General features: G+C 34.6%; 1 protein-coding gene across 2 annotated transcripts; it reads right to left on the bottom strand.

Annotated features, from left to right (window-relative positions):
- Positions 1–5,719: 5,719 nt before the first annotated feature.
- Positions 5,720–16,948, bottom strand: LOC145305964 (trypsin beta-like). Of its 2 annotated transcripts, none has more exons than XM_080147875.1 (15): positions 16,841–16,948; positions 16,295–16,354; positions 14,559–14,633; positions 13,919–13,990; positions 13,483–13,545; positions 13,045–13,104; positions 11,712–11,797; positions 11,385–11,442; positions 10,615–10,654; positions 10,336–10,418; positions 9,472–9,551; positions 8,771–8,865; positions 7,272–7,303; positions 6,736–6,789; positions 5,720–5,905 (listed from the first exon to the last, which is right to left on the bottom strand). In XM_080147875.1, exons 1-15 carry the CDS (start codon positions 16,862–16,864, stop codon positions 5,873–5,875), a joined length of 915 nt encoding a protein of 304 aa, XP_080004001.1. In that variant the 5' UTR covers positions 16,865–16,948; the 3' UTR covers positions 5,720–5,872. The 2 variants fall into 2 exon arrangements, with proteins under 2 accessions (XP_080004001.1, XP_080004002.1); XM_080147876.1 differs by lacking the exon at positions 16,841–16,948 and adding an exon at positions 16,661–16,739.
- Between the last annotated feature and the right edge of the window lie 1,803 nt (positions 16,949–18,751).

Genomic DNA, 18,751 nt, shown 5'->3' with positions numbered 1-18,751 from the left:
TAGCTGACCCAAATATGGACAACTCGTACAGAAATGTAAAAAAGACAGACTGGTCTCTCTTTGGTCAAAATTTGAACAAAGAAATTTCAGGTATTAATACAAGTAGTGAAAACATAGACATACTAACGGATAGATTAGAAAATGCTATTATCAACTCCTATAACTCTAGCTGCAAGCTGAGATTCTTCAAAGGTAAAAGAAGACCACCTTGGTGGAATGGTAATCTTAATCAAACACAACGTAAGCTACACAGAGCTAACGTCAAAAATCGCAGGTATAATACAGCTGAGACAAAAGAGGCATATGACAGGTTAAAAAGTAAGTATAAATCTGACATCAAAACAGCTAAAATTGAGGGATGGAAACGTCATTGTGACGAACTTTCAGACCTCACCACGGCAAGCAGAATACAAAAAGTTCTAGCCCAGGGCAACAAGATTGAACTAGGTACAGTAAAAAATCAAGAAGGTGATTTCACCTGCTCCCCAGAAGAAACTTTAAAGGTATTATTAGACACACATTTCCCCAGTGTACCAGAGGAGGAACAGTATGTCCCTAGAGACTTTGGTGTAAGTAATCTAGATATTGACAACATTGTGAACAGACAATCAGTCAAGGCATGCTTTAAAAGTTTCAGTCCATATAAATCCCCGGGCCCAGATGGCATTTACCCAGCCATGCTACAACATGGCTCAGATGCCATTCTGGACCTAGTCACACATATCTACAAGCTAAGTATTACACAAGGTAAAGTACCTAAAAGCTGGTTGAGAACTAAAGTAGTTTTCATACCAAAGGCAGGTAAACTAGATTATAGTAACCCAAAAAATCTCAGACCCATCAGCCTGACATCCTTTCTCCTGAAAGGGCTTGAAAGGCTCATCTTCTGGTATCTCAACAGGACCACCTTTAAGTACAACAAGCTTCATAAGAACTTGTTCAGTTACAGGGAAAGTATATCTACAGAAGATGCTCTCCATAGGTTAGTACACAAGGTTGAAAAATCACTCGAAAAGAAAGAGATCACAGGTGCCCTCTTTCTAGACATTGATGCAGCCTTCTCTAAAGCCAGCATAAGTAGCATTATCAACAACTTGGTAAGGAAAGGTATAGATCCAGCTATTATAAAATGGTCAGAACACCTGCTCACCAACAGAATAGCCGAAGCCACGCTAAATGGTGAGTGTGTCACAAAGATCCCCACCAGGGGGACACCACAAGGTGGCATTATGTCCATCATCTTCTGGAATTTAGAACCAGATGATCTCTTAGATAGGTTCCCAGATGTACACCCCAGCATGATAAATGCCTTTGCTGATGACTTAGTGGACTTAGTCACAGGTATAGATATATCAACCATAGAGGATCGCCTAAACCAGGATGCTAAGGTAATGGAAAAATGGGCCTCAGACTGTGGCCTTAGTTTCAGCGCCTCAAAAACCAAAATCATGGTTTTCACCCGAAAACGCAACATCAGAAACCCCATAGTCAAGGTAAATGGTGAGTTAGTTGAAGTTGTTAAAACCTTTAAGTACTTGGGGGTCACTCTAGACTCCAAACTCACCTGGACCAAACATGTAGATAACATCACCAGGAAAGCCAATATTGTAATGAACCAAGGTCGTAAAATGCTTGGGAAAAATTGGGGGCTAAGACCCAAAGTGTGTAGGTGGATGTACACTAGTCTAGTCAGACCCATCCTTACATATGGATGTCTAGTTTGGCTAAACAGTGCCTACAAAACCACACACATTAAAAAACTAGAAAAGGTCCAGCGCAGGGGGTGCCTTGCCTCTCTTAATGCAATGAAAACCACAGCCACACAGGCCATGGAAATTATTTTAGATCTACATCCTATAGAAATTCACATTAAGGCTCTATCACTGAAAAGTTACCTAAGGTTGACGAGGAATGGTAACTGGTCACACAAGGAAGGAGAGGTCACAAAACCTGAAAACCACACCTGAAAAATTGGCAAAAGAACTCCCAGAACTATCACTGCCAACAGACAAGCTCATCAACAAGCAAAGGGGTGAGTGTAATTTTATTAGTATCATAAAAACAAAAGATGAGCTGAACAAATATCAGTTTAAGCTCACTCCATCAAATGACAGCACCATTCATGTCTACACAGACGGGTCAAAAACCAAATCAGGTAGTGGTTTTGGCTACACAACCAAAGGTATCAATATCAAACAACAGGGATACAGGCACCTAGGTAAGATTGCCACAGTGTTCCAAGCGGAAATCCTGGCAATGGAAGCTGCGGCACAACATCTACTAGAAACCAACCCCATAGGTAAAAATATTAAAGTACATATTGACAGCCAGGCAGCTATCAAAGCTGCAAGTAAGTATATAGTGGACAGCACCTGCGTGGCGAGAGCCAAACAGGCACTAAACAGACTAGGTAAGAATAATATGGTGGAACTTATCTGGATCCCAGCACATGTAGGTCACAAAGGTAATGAAATTGCGGATCGCCTAGCCAAGCTTGGCTCCGCAATGAACAACAAACAGGTAATCTATCCAGAACCACATGCACCCATTCCTATATCATACATCAATGGTATAATCAAAGAATGGGCCGACAGGGCTCATCAACAGAAGTGGATGAGTCCTGCTGACCCAAGATTCTGCAGACAAACACGAATGTTTCTGAAAGAAGCCAGAAACAATGTCTGGAAACTCATCCAGAACAAAAACAGGACTTTTGTCATGTATGCATGCCAGATCCTGACTGGCCACGCTAACACTAATAAACACTTATTTAGAATGAACCTGGCAGACAACCCAGGCTGCCAACAGTGTGGATTCCATGAGGAAACCATCGAACACCTCATCGGCTACTGCCCCAGATACAACAAGCTCAGGCTGGAGCTATTTGGTAACAACACCATACGGACCAAAGACTTCCATACCTAGAGTCTCAAGCACATATTGAAATTTATAAAAAAAACAGGAAAATTTAGAGTTTAAAACCACAAGTTTAGAGAAACATATATTATAGGCGGACATCGGACATCATGTCACAACAAGAGAAGGCTAACATATACTATTTAGGTTTGCTAGCCAAGAACAGTGGTAACAAAGCAGATGGGTCTGTGGACAAGTGCGTAGCACAAGTTTGGTCCCTGCCTTGGACAAGATGGCGAAGTCGCCCAAGTTCCTGAGGCCTGCTACATTCTGATACCTGATACCTGAACATACAAAAGAGGAAATTTTGTGTATCATCATTGAGGATGAACATTAATTTATCGGCCATTGACTCATCCCTTGAGATCCCTGTCTAATATGTAATTATGTATACTCACAACTGTGGTGTGAAAGGATAACAAAGGTGCCACAAGGCAATATATTTTACATCACAATGGTAAAGTTAATGCAGCAAGATACATATTATAATAGAATAATTATATCCTACAATTATATCAGTACGGACTTTCTGGTAACAATTATAGAGTTGTAATATTTTCTAAATTATTTCTTATTGTTATAGGAATTATCGTGTAAGAAAATTATAACATGTATAAATTAACGAACAGAGTTAACCATTATGGACGTACAAACAGACTGACCTTGATTATAGAAAAGCTTTGTTTTTGAAAATCATCAAATAGCATCTCAGTTTCATCTATCATATTATGCAAATTGATCACCAAGTTTACCCAATGTGATGCAATGCTCTCCTGCTATCTGAAGGATATTAGGTTAGGTTAGGTTAGATAACAGACAACCAACATTTTGATTGCTTACTCTTTGTCTGGAAGTCTTACATGTGCATGGTAGTGAGTTATGACTGTTTATACAGGCCAAAACATTCCCTATACAAACATGTAAATGGTAACCGTAGGTGCCAATTTTAACATTTGTAATATTTTGAATTGTTGCCCAACTCAAACCCACCACCTCCTCAAATATCTCCGATTGTATTACCAATAGATAAAAGCCAAAACCATTTAAGCATTAAGAAAACATTTAAGCAATTAAAAACATGTTTCACTTTATTTCAAAATTTCCAAAATTATTTATTTTAATCTTCCAAAATCACATTAAAAATCTTCAAAAATTGGATGAAACCTTATGATAGTAAGAATTATATTCTTTTATAACACTTTTCTTTATAGATGAATTTATACATACTATAATTTGGTGATCTGGCTACCACAGCCAATTAAGCGATACTTTTAAGTTTCCCCTCCTTGGGTTTCCACATTAACATTACTATAAAACATAGGCAATGTGACACCTCTGAAATCATGGAATAGTAATATTTAATAGGATTTATTATTATTGTGCTGATTATTAGTTTTTTTTATACAGTGATAGGACAATAGAAGATAGATCAATCTTTACCCATTAATTGTTTTGTATCAGGTGTTTTTTCATGGGGAAATTGGAGGTATCGTTATTTTAGCCCGCTGTGAGTACCGCTTAATTAGAGTATATAAAAAATCTGGTGTAACATCCAAGTAATATTATTTCGATTATGCTGACATAAAAATTATTATTAAATAATGCAAGCTGGTAATTTGTATTTAGTCATGCTCTCTACTTATACATAGCTGTATGCAAAACACTAACGTCAACTAATAAAATAATAATATAACAAGGATGACAACGTGCACAAAACCGAAGACGACGACGAAGACGATCTGATACGGAAGGACAAACAAACATTAACACATGTAGAGTGTCAGAACTGAATAATAAGAATAAAATTGTATAAAAGTCGAAATAAAATTGTAGGTAAATTTGTGGAAAAAATTGCCCAAATACAGGATAATGTTTAGGGATATGCCTACATTTTAAGGACTTGATAATAGAGATTCTTCGCTTTTAACATTGTGCTTTGTTGTCCAAGAAATCAGTATTCCAAAAATCAGATAATCATTTCACATAAAAATTTGGTTTAAATTTTTTTTAAATCAACAAGTTTAGAATGGACGTGCGGACATTCTAGTAACGATATTATAGAGTTGATACACTTTCTCAATCGAACGGACGGACCGACCCTAACTTTGAAAAAGCTTCGCTTTTTATAGAAGATATGAATTTTCCTCCGGTGGGGGGGGGGAGGGGTTGGACAAATATCCTCAAATTCACCTCATTTGCTTTAATTCAACCTTGTTCGTAATAAAGTTACTCTATAACTCAACATTTATTCTTGGTTCCCATAAAAGTAAAAATATGTCTGTGTTTGTCTGTAGATTGAGATCTTACTAACAACAAGACTGATTTGGTTCTCTTTTGCAGTAAAGCTTCTTATATGTCAACGTAATGTTTACTTGAATTTATTTTAAAACTTAAATAAAAAAGTGGAGGGTAGATTCTTCCAAGGGAGGGAGGGGACATTGGGTTGTTTATTACACTATTTTATAATAAGTTTTATAATAATTTTTCCTTATCTGTTGGCTTAACAACTTTCGGGAGTTTTATTTAATTCTGATTGGTTGGTTCATTAAGTTGAGTGTTAAAACGTTTCAAATACTAATTGTAATCTAAATAATGGGTAGTTTTGTGTAATTAGGGATGTACATCAATTTATTGCCCATTGTCTTATCCCTTGAGATCCCTGGTTTCATCTCCTCTTCACCTTAAGTGATCCTTATTTTATTTAGCCCTCAATAACTTTTAAAATTTATTATTGGTTATGTTACACCTTAATCCTGATTTTCATGCAATTAAAAAAATTTCAGGTTTTAAATAATAATCAAAATAAATTATTGATAAAATTTATTTTGTGATAAATTAAAAGAATTTCCATTAAATAACTATAAATTATAACAAAAATATTCTTAGACTAAATTTACAATTTTTGTAATGGTCGGTTCATTGGTCATGCATCAATGTTTGTGACTTGGCGGGTTACTTAGGGTGAACATCTGGATCCTTGAATGTTGCTCTGAAATTTAAAGAATTTTTGTAAGTCTTTAAGAAGCAAAGTTACTCTTTTAAGGGTTGTGTCTGTTTGTCCTTCAGTATGTCTGTCTGTCTTTTTCCTCCAGTAGTGCTGCTTTTTATTCAGTACTTTTTTCTTGTGGTTAGACAAAGTGTGTCAAAAAGCAGCCATGTGACGTCATAAAGATGAAGGATAATCCATCTCTTTTTGGGGGGTTTTCTTTCCCACTTCTCCTCTCATCTTTCTCATTTTTATGACGTCACATGGGTGATTTTTGAGACACTTTTTTTATATTTCTTTTTATCCATCTATCTCACTCTCCCGCCATGGTTCTCTTTCTTTCCTTCTCTTTTCTTTGTTTCGCTCTTTCTATTTTCCTAGAAGCCTTTAAAGGCGAAGCAGCTGGTACTTATATTAAAGTAACAGGATATCTATCCTATTATTTTATGTAATGTAGGATCTCGCCAATAGCTGAGCCTAAATGTATCTTCCCTGTTAAAGTTAAGGACTATTTTAGTAGAGGGTATCCTCAGAAATCGCCATTAAAACACCTCTCCCCCCTCCCCTTCTGATAAATAATCACTTATGAAAAAAAAAATCATGGACAAACAGACAAAGTGTAGACATAGAGCAGATCACGAAATTTAGAGAAAAAAATAAGGTTTAGGTTTATGGGCGTCTGACAAAATATAGACAAAATGCCCATATTTTATAGAAATATTCACTGAAAATGTCGGCTGTATATCTTAAATAGTAGCCGAGAAAATAGCATTTCTATCCATTGCGTAATGGACACAGTGAATTGTAGAGTAGCTTCGCTACTAAAAACTTACGTTCAACCATCCCAGTTGGTTTGTGACTCTTGCATATACTCCGGGAGCGTTGGCCTAAGAATAATTGATTGTTATATATTTATTCCCAGGGATCTAAAGGAATAAGACAATGGCCGTTAAATTGATGTACAGTACAACCCTAACGAATGATGATACATAAAATTATCCCTTCTGTAGATTAAAATTACTGGTTGAAACGTTTGAACACTCAAATAGATACCAAATTAATAAGCCAACGAATAAGAAGTAGGACGAATGGTTACGGACCCAACATGTAAAATCCTCAGATCATAAATAAACTCAAGGCATATGACTTTTATATCTATTTTCTTATAAAACTTTGGGGACTATTGTAATAAACAACTCATTGTCCCGTCTCTCCTGATTTGTTCCTGCAGTCTGGTTATTATGAGTTTAGAAGTATACGATTTTGTTAAAATTAGTTTATATTAATTTTATCTAATTCTCACTCAAACGTGTCCTATATTATTAAATGATCGCAGCTACTCTAAAACTTCTATAATTGTATACTTCACCTGAGCACATCCATAGCCCCAAGATACGATACCTAAAAACAAAATCATAGATTACTATCAACTTCAAATATAAACAGGTTTTGTCTGTCTATTATGATCTTGCTAACCACTGAACTGATTGCCTTTTTTGCATTTTAGGGATTTTTTTATACAGGTCTCAAGTTTATTTTATTTGTTAATAAACATCTTTGAGATGGTTGAAATCTATTTTTCTGACCCTCACGTCCCCCACCTCAGCCTCTAGAAGCTAGAATCTTGTTACTAAATAAAGAAAATCGAAATATATTCGTATGTCTGTCTGGAAGAAGTTTATGATCTTGTAAACTGCTAAGGTAGTTGAATAACGTTAATTTTTTTATGAATTTGTATTAAAAATCTTTTTTTATGTAGGGGTTTGTGAGGGGGGGGGGGGGGTAACACCAACTACATACCCCCTTTATGCACGCTCTTGTCTTTGTATGTATTATATTTATACAAAATTATTATATAAATTTAGAATTATAAGAAATGTGTACAAATAATGAATAACATTTTTTTTGCCAACACTTGTTTAAAATACTTTTGTTATTTTTTTTTTAACAATTGTTTGTTTGTGTCATTTACCTGTCAAATATTTTACATTTTTTAAAGCGAGTCTTCTTACTATTATTGCTGTTCGTTAGTATGTATCATATGAAAGAAATATCGGGATGTCTGTCTGTCTATCTTTACCGAAGGATCTGGCTAACTCCTGAACCGATATGGTTCTCCTTTAAAATGTAGTTTTTAATAGGTATTTTGTTCTTCAAAAAAAAGAAACAGAGAGAAGGTCGACTCCTCCCCCATTCATCTGACTTTAAAGGCCTCTACAGAATTCTATGGAAGTAGCCGCTATTAATGTTAATTAAATTTAAAATCATCATATTGGTTTTAAGTATGATGATCACAGTAACAATCTGCTAAGCCTAAGCTAAGTGTTGAAGTGCGTTTGTACTTTGTTCCATTGTTTCATTTATTGCGCTTTACTTTTATGAATGTTGTCATCTTTGTTATAAAAAAATATGACTTATAATCCATGCTTACGTCACAATTATAACAATAAATTAAATGAATATTTTTTTACATTAGTAATTTTTATATTGTTGTTTTAAAAATACAATTAAAAATAAATTTTGAATTTTTTTGGCTTCAATCGGATAATTCATCTTCTGTTCGTTTCCATAAAGGGGGGAGGTTTTTTTTCCTATGCCTAATCCCTACTAGGGACCCTAATTCTGTTGGGATATTACCTGTGGAGCCCTAATTCTATAGGGACATTACCTGTGGAGCCCTAATTCTATAGGGACATTACCTGTGGAGCCCTAATTCTATAGGGACATTACCTGTGGTGGAACCCTAATCCTGTGGAACTACCTTGTGCCCCAAAAAAACCTAACCGAACCTTAAATGCCTTTCTAAATAAAGAGGAGGGGTTTTTGTGCTCGACTTAGCCCTTTGAGGGAAATCGCAAAAATACTGACCAGCAAGCTTGTAGGAGTTGTTCTCAGAGACCACCAGAGGTCCTCCAGAATCACCCTGGCAGGAATCCTTGTTAGGAGCAGAGGCACAGATCATTCTAAATTTATCAAATGTTAAAGGAGGAAACTTATGGCAATTTGATAGTCTCTTGAAACAAGGTGTCAATATCGCAGGTTAATCTGTATAAGAACCTTGAAATAAAAAACAATAGCACTTTTGGGGGAGGGGGACTTATGGCTATATGATAGTCAGCCTAAAAACATTATTTAGCCAAACCTTTGTTGTAGGTCCTATGGCACCTATATACCAGGGATCTAAATTAATATACAGCCAAAATGATGATACACAAAAATTAAAATATCCTTTTGTAGATTACAATTAGTGGTTGAAATGTTTGGACACCCTACTTAATGAACCGACAAATCAATATTCAATATTAGTCCCCAAAGTTGTTAAGCCATCAAATAAAACATTGAGGACTAAAGTAATAAATAGCCCAAAGTCCCCTCCCTCCATGTGAATATACCAACTAATGAAGTGAAGACTACTGATGCTTTAATTGTACAACTTTTGTCAGGAACTCCTAACTATATATGAATGATAAAGAATTGAGCCTATGAAGGGCCAAGTGATTAATAGCAACGTTGTGCATCTGACAAAGTAAAATAAAATAAAGATATTTTAAAAGCCCTAATGACAATACCTGCTGGTAATTTGGGTACAATCGTATACAGTAGTAGCGGCACAACAGGCGGAATTGGACACTGTGTTTACTGTCACTTCCTAAATATAATTATATTTCTCGTATTCATTCGAATCCGGTGGATAGGAACCGGTTTTCATCCATACGAAAAAACTATGACAAGCATCGTATTATATCCAGCTTTCCACGAACATAGAAATGTACAATCATAAGATTAAAACCAGTTTTTTTTAGCCGGTGCCTTCGGCACCTCGGGGCTAAAAAAACTAGTTTTAATCTCATAATTGTACTTTCTATATCCGCGGAAAGCTGTTTATGATACGATGCGAGAAATAGCTATTTCAGCATGGCTTCTAAACCAATTAATACTCGCTGTATAAGAACCAGAGGTAGATTCTTTAAAAAATAATTGGGTCGCTACTCGCTGGTGAGTCAAAAAAATCCTCCAAAATTACATTTTTCCCATAAACAATTTTACCAGATCTTAGCCACACTGAATATTTCCACGATTATTGAAATAAAAATTATAAAATTAAAACCAGTTTTGTTAAACCAGAGGGGTAAAGGCTAACAAAACTGGTTTTAATCTTATAACTGTTCTTTTTAATACCCGTAGATAGCTGTCTTGAATATGATACAACAAATAACTATTCTTAACTTTACTCCAAGAATATTTTGATAAATATTTAAATTAATGTGTTTGATTGGTCATCTAGGGCATAAAATCTATATAATTTTGCATTTTAATCCACAAGTAAAGTGTAAATAGAAATAAGAAACACCTTATTATTCTTCCACAAATAATGAGTTATGATAAAATTTCATATCCCTTAATTTCTTATAGAAAATAAATGTATATTATACCTGGAGCTGAGCAGGTCTGGACCCACCAGAGGACAGGGTTCCCCAACCAGATACAACAGCTGCCTTGTTCTCATACTGGGTTCCTATAATTAATTGGATATTGCAACAGATTTTCATGTAAGCTGATACAGTTCCAGCTGGCTAAATTGAAAATACACTCGACCCACCCCGGCCCCTGTAACCCCTTCCCCTTACTAGATAAACTAACTGACCAATAAATAATGTCGATATTATAATTTTAAACAGCTACATTACTATTAGGTTCTTGTTTATAATTACCTTGTCCACTTGTTGTTGGCATACAAACTGGGGCAACATCCTGAAATTGATTTCAATATTTGTTTTACATTAAGATTTACCTTTCTTACTTACTTTGTATATGAGTAACTGTAAATGTCTGTAAAATCTTATAGAGAGGGAGAGAAAGAAAAAGAGTGGAGTTGGTTGAGTATTTAAGAGGAAAAGAGAACCGAATAGAGAGCAGTTTTAAGGACAGACAAAGGGAAGGAAATACAGTCAGACAGACAGGCCAAACACATACAAAATGAGATCACAAATAAAGATTTGTCCTATAGCTTAGGATTTCGATAACTGCTGAACATATTTCTTCATTTTATACAAGCTTCTGATTTTAGGACATTTGATTCTTACATCTAAGCTTGGTTTTAGGCTATTTTCATATTTTCCTTACTCCTTCAAATACATGGCTACTAGATGCTAGGGACACACCAACTAGTAATAGAGCGTTATCCTCTTAGAAATTTTTTTTCAATTTTGTACCTACCCCCCCCCCCCCCCCTCCCGACTACCGACGAACAACTATTTTAGGTTAGGTTAGGTTTTAGGCTAGGGAGCCGAGCGCTGCGGCTAGGCAGGCAAGGGGGCCGAGCGCTGCGGCTAGGCAGGCAGGGGGCCGAGCGCTGCGGCTAGGCAGGCAGGGGGCCGAGCGCTGCGGCTAGGCAGGCTAGGGAGCCGAGCGCTGCGGCCAGAGTTCATAGTTCGCTGTCCGGGGGGGGGGGGGGGTTGTTACTCAAATACTCAAATTTTACCTCAGCCCAAGTAAGTTCCTCACAGAGGGTAAGAGTAGCATAATCGTAATCAGTTGTTCTAAAAATAGAAAATATTGATTAATAAATTTGTATCTACTTCTAAAATTGGACACTCATAATGGGCTCAAAGAAATATGTGAATTAGGTCCAAATGTGAGATTATATAGATGCTATGAAAAATGTAGCAAAAAATGCATTAAAAGGAGGATAAAATGAATTGTTTATTGGCTTATAGTCACAAGGTTTTACAAAACACTATTTGCAAGTTCAAAATTGAAGGAAATGTAGATTCTTGGAGCTTTTTTAAAAACTTTAAAATTGCTGTACCTGGAGTTATAGTTTGGGTGTTCAGCCTTTCCACAAACTCTGACATATCTCTCTCCATCAGATTTGGTCAGGTCGTGCTCAGCAACCTAACAATAGCATTTGTAATAGCAAAGCTACACTATGAGTGTTTTTTTTTGTCTGTACTTCTGTTTGTATGTAATGATGGACCCACTCGTTTTTTCTAGTTCATTTTACTTCACATACCCAACACTCAACTTAGCAGAATTACGCCTAGTCTTTCCCCCCCCCCCCAACCTTCTTTTCTTGCAATTTTCCTAAGAAAAATTAGCCGTCCAAAACAAATTTTGTTTTAACCCTTACAGATCGGGCCCCTATTCCCACCTTAATAGATCGGGGGGGGGGGGGGGGTCATATTGACCCCCCCCTCTATCTTGGCTTCTGTTACAGATAAAGACGTAAAATTTTTTTCTGGTGGTTCATGTGTATTTTTAGAGAAAATTACTTTTTCTAGTCATAGCAGTCAGGCCGCTCCTTAGCCGCTTTTTAGCGGCCAGCCGCTAAATTTTAAAACAGCTGTAGAGCGGCCAATTTTGCAGCTAGGATGATCAAATTTTAGGACGAACTTTTATTTTTCATAACAAAAAAATTACCTTTTCTGATCATCGCCGAAAAACGGCAAATAACGGAAACCGCCATTTTTGGCGGTTACGGCGGTAAAACGGCGGTTGGCGGCGCCAATTAATATTTTTATCTGTTTATTGTTGCTCTAGAATTCATCAAAAAAATTTATAGGTCTCTAGCTGTAATAGAAGCCACGATATTCATGATATATGTCAGTAGTAAAAGCTGGAAAAAAATCGGTCATAAAGTCGGTCAGGGTGTGGTCAAACGGTCATAACACCATTTTCTCATAAGGTCATTGATATCTCAGTATTCACCAAAAAAATTTTAGGTTTCTACCTTATACACAAAAGTCATAATGTAGAAATTAAGATTTATTTAGAATTTTTTTAAAATTTTGGTGCCACCCAACCGACTTTGACCGGACACCACGACCGACACAGACCAGATATCCTAATAAAATCAACTCCTGCCGACGCATAATTACTAAACTTAAAAAGTCATGAAGTCACAGCTCTCCATCTTACCTACAAAAAAAATGACATTAAAAAAACTAGAGGGGGGGGTCAATATGACCCCCCCCCCGATCTGTAAGGGTTAAGTAAATCATAATAAAGATCTTTTGTGTGCTAAATATCGGAACTTTGATAATATCTCTAAAGCAAAAGTAAACTTCTAATTACCTATTGGTCATGCCATTAATACAGTACTTGTACGGGTATGTTAGGTATTTCAATAAATATCTACTTACCAGAACCCAGATATTGCTGGCAGCTGTTCCTTGGGTACAATGAGCAGCAGTCACGATGGTCTAAAGCAAACAACGACAATTAGAGTCATGACAATAGATATAGAATTTTATGTGGATATTATGACATTGGAAAAATTGTTGCCATTTATTGGGCAGTTTGTTCATCTAGTATAGAAGGGGATGAGGTTGATGGGGGGGATTGTTTTTTTAGCCAGCTACAAGTATTAGAATACATTACTACTTGGTGTAAGATCCAAGTTTTGATAAATCCATTGACATAACTAACACACCTATACAAGCTGACAATTCTATATGACATTATTGATCATTAAGATATTAAGTAGTTATAATGCAAATATCTTTTAGTTCTTTTTTGTAATCCAAATTCAGTTGAAATAAAATGCCGCATTTTTACTTAGTTTAAAATGTCGTCTTTACCTTGCTGCTGACAATAGAACCGCCACAGTATGGGATTCTGCCACTGCCGGAAGCTAGTCCAACCTAAATCAATCATTAATTAAATAAAAGTCCAACAAATAAACGAATAAAGTAAGTTGTTAATGAGGAAATAAAAATATCAAATTATATCTTCTTTAGAGCGTTATGTATGCAAGGACAAAGTGAGTTAAAGACTAGATATTCATTGGTCAAAATAATTACTGAAGATCAGTCTTGTAAACCAATTAGCAACCGAGAAAATATGATTTTAATGTTGGAAAAACGGAAAAACAAGTTTAAAAGTAAAATCTTGTTAGTCAGAGTCATCAGCACATAAAATTTCAGTCATATATCTATAACAACAGCTGAAACAATCTTCCAACTTTAAAGCAGACAGACTGACGGACAATGTGAGTTATAGATTGTTTTTTTTTACCTGCCATGGGTATTCATTTTCTTCAGTGGTGACTCCATTTACAATTCTGATTTGACGGTTAGCTTTTCCACACTTTTTCAAAATAATAATTATGTAAAATAATATTTATATAAAAGTAACATAGTGTCATTCTGTCTTTAGAATTTGATTATCGTATAAATATAAACCATTTGCATTATTTCTAGTTCGCAACAAGTTAAAATTTGACCTTAACAAAGCATTTGACAAAGTTTGACTAAAAACTTCAGTTCAGTTATATTAGAAATGTCTTCTTTTAAGTATACTATTAGGAAATTTTCTCATTATTTTAGAAAAATATATTGTAATGAAAGTCTCTCTCTCTCTGTAGCGGCTAGCTAACCGCTGGACTATTTTTGAGGAAGGTACATCCATACTTCTAGGAACCCCACCCCCCCCCCCATCACTTCCCTTATCCTTTTTTTGCTCTAGAGGTCTCTAGGGGCATAGCTGCTAGTCCTGTACAGAAGGATCTTGCTACCCGATAATTTAATAAGGTTCCTCTGTACACTGTAGCTTCTCATAGGCCTTAAACTTTTCTGGGGTAAGGTACCAACACTCTCCCCCAGAAAAATCGCCCATAGAAAACAACTGTGAAAAGAAACCTATTCTTGATTCTTACCTGGCAAGAACCTGATGGTGGATTAGTGGGTGGAGCTGAGGTTGGGGCAGGAGGAGGGGCTGCTGTAGGGATAGACTAGATAGATAGACAGATATAAAGATAGATAGATAGATAGATAGATAGATAGATAGATAGATAGATAGATAGATAGATAGATAGATAGATAGATAGATAGATAGATAGATAGATAGATAGATAGATAGATAGATAGATAGATAGATAGATAGATAGATAGATAGATAGATAGATAGATAGATAGATAGATAGATAGATAGATAGATAGATAGATAGATAGATAGATAGATAGATAGATAGATAGATAGATAGATAGATAGATAGATAGATAGATAGATAGATAGATAGATAGATAGATAGATAGATAGATAGATAGATAGATAGATAGATAGAATAATAGATAGATATATAGATAGATAGATAGATAGATAGATAGATAGATAGATATATATAGATAGATGGATAGATGGATAGATAGATAGATAGATAGATATATAGATAGATAGATAGATAGATAGATAGATAGATAGATATATAGATAGATAGATAGATAGATAGATAGATAGATAGATAGATAGATAGATAGATAGATAGATAGATAGATAGATAGATAGATAGATAGATAGATAGATAGATAGATAGATAGATAGATAGATAGATAGATAGATAGATAGATAGATAGATAGATAGATAGATAGATAGATATTAATATGTAGATATACAGTGTGTTTTTTTTATGAGAACTTTTTTGAAAGCAATTTTACCCCACTTATAGTTATCAGAATTTATTGATTAATGGCTTATTTTCTTCGTTATTTAGGGAAATTATGAAACAACCAAAAAAAATTACAGTTTTTGTTGAAAAAGTACAGTAAAGTTGAAAATTAAAAACTTAGGTGTCAACATCTAAAAATGGTTTTAGCGCATTTTTCTTATGTTCAAATATTCTACCTTTTGCAAGAATGGCTGCAAAACGCTTCAAAGTTGAGATATAGAGCTATAAATTTATACAGATACTATTGGGGACATGTACTAGAATAGGTCAAAGTTTGAAGGCCATATCTCAATCAGGGAGAAAGTACTGGGCCCCCAAAGTCGACTACTGAAAATCCAATTTTGAGCATAAGAAAAATGCGCTAAAACCATTTTTAGATGTTGTCAACCAAGTTTTTAATTTTCAACTTTACTGTACTTTTTCAACAAAAACTGTAATTTTTTTTGGTTGTTTCAAAATTTCCCTTAAAAAACGAAGAAAATAAGCCATTAATCATTAAATTCTGATAACTATAAGTGGGGTAAAATTGCTTTCAAAAAAGTTCTCATAAAAAAAACACACTGTATATCTACATATTAATAGATATAGAGATATAATGAAAAAAGAAGATACTTAGATTGATAGATACATACACTATATAAGTGAACTAGTAGCTGCACCCCATAGTATCTAGGAGCTCTACACTCGAAGGGATATGGAAAGGCAACAAAAATAGCCTGAAACCATACCATACAAAGACTAATAATAATGTAAAGAGGATGGTACAGGTTGAGCGGTTAGCGAGATCCTTTGCTACTGCAAAAAAAAGCTTACTACTTTATGTAATATGATAGACAAACACAAAGCATAGATTAGGATATCACATGTAGTAGTTACAATACCGAGTAGTCGGAATTTTTAAAAATAGATTCATTATTGATAGATAGATTATTTTAAAAATACTTACATTTATAATCTGATTGATGAGGGGAGCGTTGCAAGAGTATACTACGCTCACAACTGAAAACTAACAAAAAAGAAAATTCAGTAAAGCAGTTTGGATAGTTAGTAAAAAATTGTAAATCACGCATACAAAATCTACATTACAGATTATAAGGTTTTAAAATTTAACATCAATGTGAAAAACTTTTATTAATGAATTTGTAGTTTACTTTCATCTCACTACGGCCAAGATAAGTAAAATAAAGTTAAAAATATTCATGCTTTGACCTATAGTTACTAAAATTTAGTATCTTAACTTCATTCTGATACAACAATTTTTTTTAAACTGACCCAAAACACCAAATTCATCTTTCTACCTATCTATGCTTACCAGGAGAGCTGTCCTAAGTCCCATGTTGAGCTGTAGTTGTATCAACTATCTATCTATCTATCTATCTATCTATCTATCTATCTATCTATCTATCTATCTATCTATCTATCTATCTATTCTACTATCTATCTATCTATCTATCTATCTATCTATCTATCTATTTAGAAGAGTTTATCTTACCAGGAGAGCTGTCCTAAGTCCCATGTTGTGGTGTAGTTGTATGAACGGAAACGTAGGCTACAACTGGATTAGGCGGATGATAATACAACTTTTTAAACCTTATTAACAGATGTGCAAAAAAAGCAGGGATTTAAAGGAATATGATAATGGACGATAAACTAATGTAAATCCCAAATAATAAAAATAAACAAACGTTCCTCTATTGTAGAGAAAAACAAATAGAAAACAATTCAACCAAGATTTATTTAAAGTACCCAAAGTTTGAAGCCAACGAATGAGATAAATTGAGATAAAAAACCTTGGGTACCAGTATAATCTACAGTCCAATGTTCCCTTTCCTCCCTGACAAAAAAGACAGTTTCACTCCAACTGAAGTTGAAACACACAAAAAAAGATTCATAAAATATTTTTTTCTTAATTTATATTAAGGTTAGGTCTAGTCAAGTTAGGGGACCCAACAAAGATGAAACCCTACAGGGTTAGAGCAACCTTCATGGGATAAAAACCTTTTCATCTAAATAAACTGAGTTTATGTAGGGGGGGGGGGGGGGAAAGGTTATGTGGCCCAAGTTAAATCGGTCAATTGAATTTTAATTTCCGAATGTGTACATAGTTTCCTCATCCTATCTCAATATTTACTACTAGCTAAAAAAGCTTCAAACTTCTAAACTTTCAAAATTTTGAATGTATAAACGATTTATATATTCAAAATTTTAATATTTAAATTTTGATTTTTTAAAGTTTGAAGCATTTTAGCTCATAGTAAATATTGAGATACCTGGAAAATACCTCTTGGGGGCGAGGTGTTGCTTTAGGCTTGAGTCCTTCAGCTTCACCTTGATCCATTCCTCGCTTGTAGAAAACTGCAGGGAAAAATGTTCATGCGCCCAATGACATATCCTAAATATTGAGGTAGGATGATGAAACACCGAGGAAACTGTGTACACATTCAGAAATTAATATTCAAATGACCGGTAAATCATATGTACAGTACACATACAATAAAATAACAATAGATATATTTCCCTAGATGGTGAATCAGATGCAACAATTTGTCCAACTTAAAAATAAATTTCTAGCAGACAACGACATTGCTTTATTTTTAGTCACAAAAGATTTAATCCATAACACGACCCATGAAATTTGTTAATAAATTTCCAAAGTTTTATTCAAAGAAAATCAACTATTTATAGGTGACTTATTATATATACGAATTATATGAAAAAATAGCTGCCTTTTTTTTTAACAATATGTGTACACTTTCTAACCAATGATATGTTGAGACTGTTCCTACGCTGTTTACTTATTGGTCCAATTGATTTATTGGGGATCTATGCAGTGTATATTTATAAAAAAATATATAACAAAGAAAATGCCTTTATTCTGTTTGTTTGACTGTTCTTTAGTATCTCATAAACCGCTGGACCAAAAGGGTTTTGCTTTTTAGTTTTTAACTTTTAACTTAATACCATGGTTTTCACACGTACCCCTTTTCATGAAGAAAAAAAAATAGTAACATTAATCCTATAAGTAAGTTTTTTGTCTGAAGCTTAAGATTTATATAACTACAGAACTGAATGAGTTATCCCTTTTAGGGAAGCTTTACCTAAATCATGGTATGGTTTAGGCTATTTTATTTTAGATTTAAGCCTTTTGGTTTTAGACTAATTTTTGCCCTTGAAGACAGCATCCGTAGAAGTTAGGGGAGCAGTCGCCAAAAGCTATTAATATGGTTCCATTTTAAGTACTTTTTGTCTTCCATTTGCCCCCCTAGTAACAAGGGTAGAAAGGTCATTAAATTAGCCTAAAACCAGACTATGTAAAGCTTTTCTATGTGTTTATTCTAATGAACAGTAAAAAAAGGTAAAAACAACGTCATTTAAAAAAAATAAAGTATGATTAATAAAAAAT

This window comes from Acartia tonsa, chromosome 14, assembly GCF_053477335.1.
Source record: "Acartia tonsa isolate MP-2025a chromosome 14, ASM5347733v1, whole genome shotgun sequence".
In the NCBI taxonomy this organism is placed as follows: Eukaryota; Metazoa; Arthropoda; class Copepoda; order Calanoida; family Acartiidae; genus Acartia; species Acartia tonsa.
Note: the sequence above shows the minus strand (reverse complement) of the source record. Positions and strands in the feature narration are given on the sequence as shown.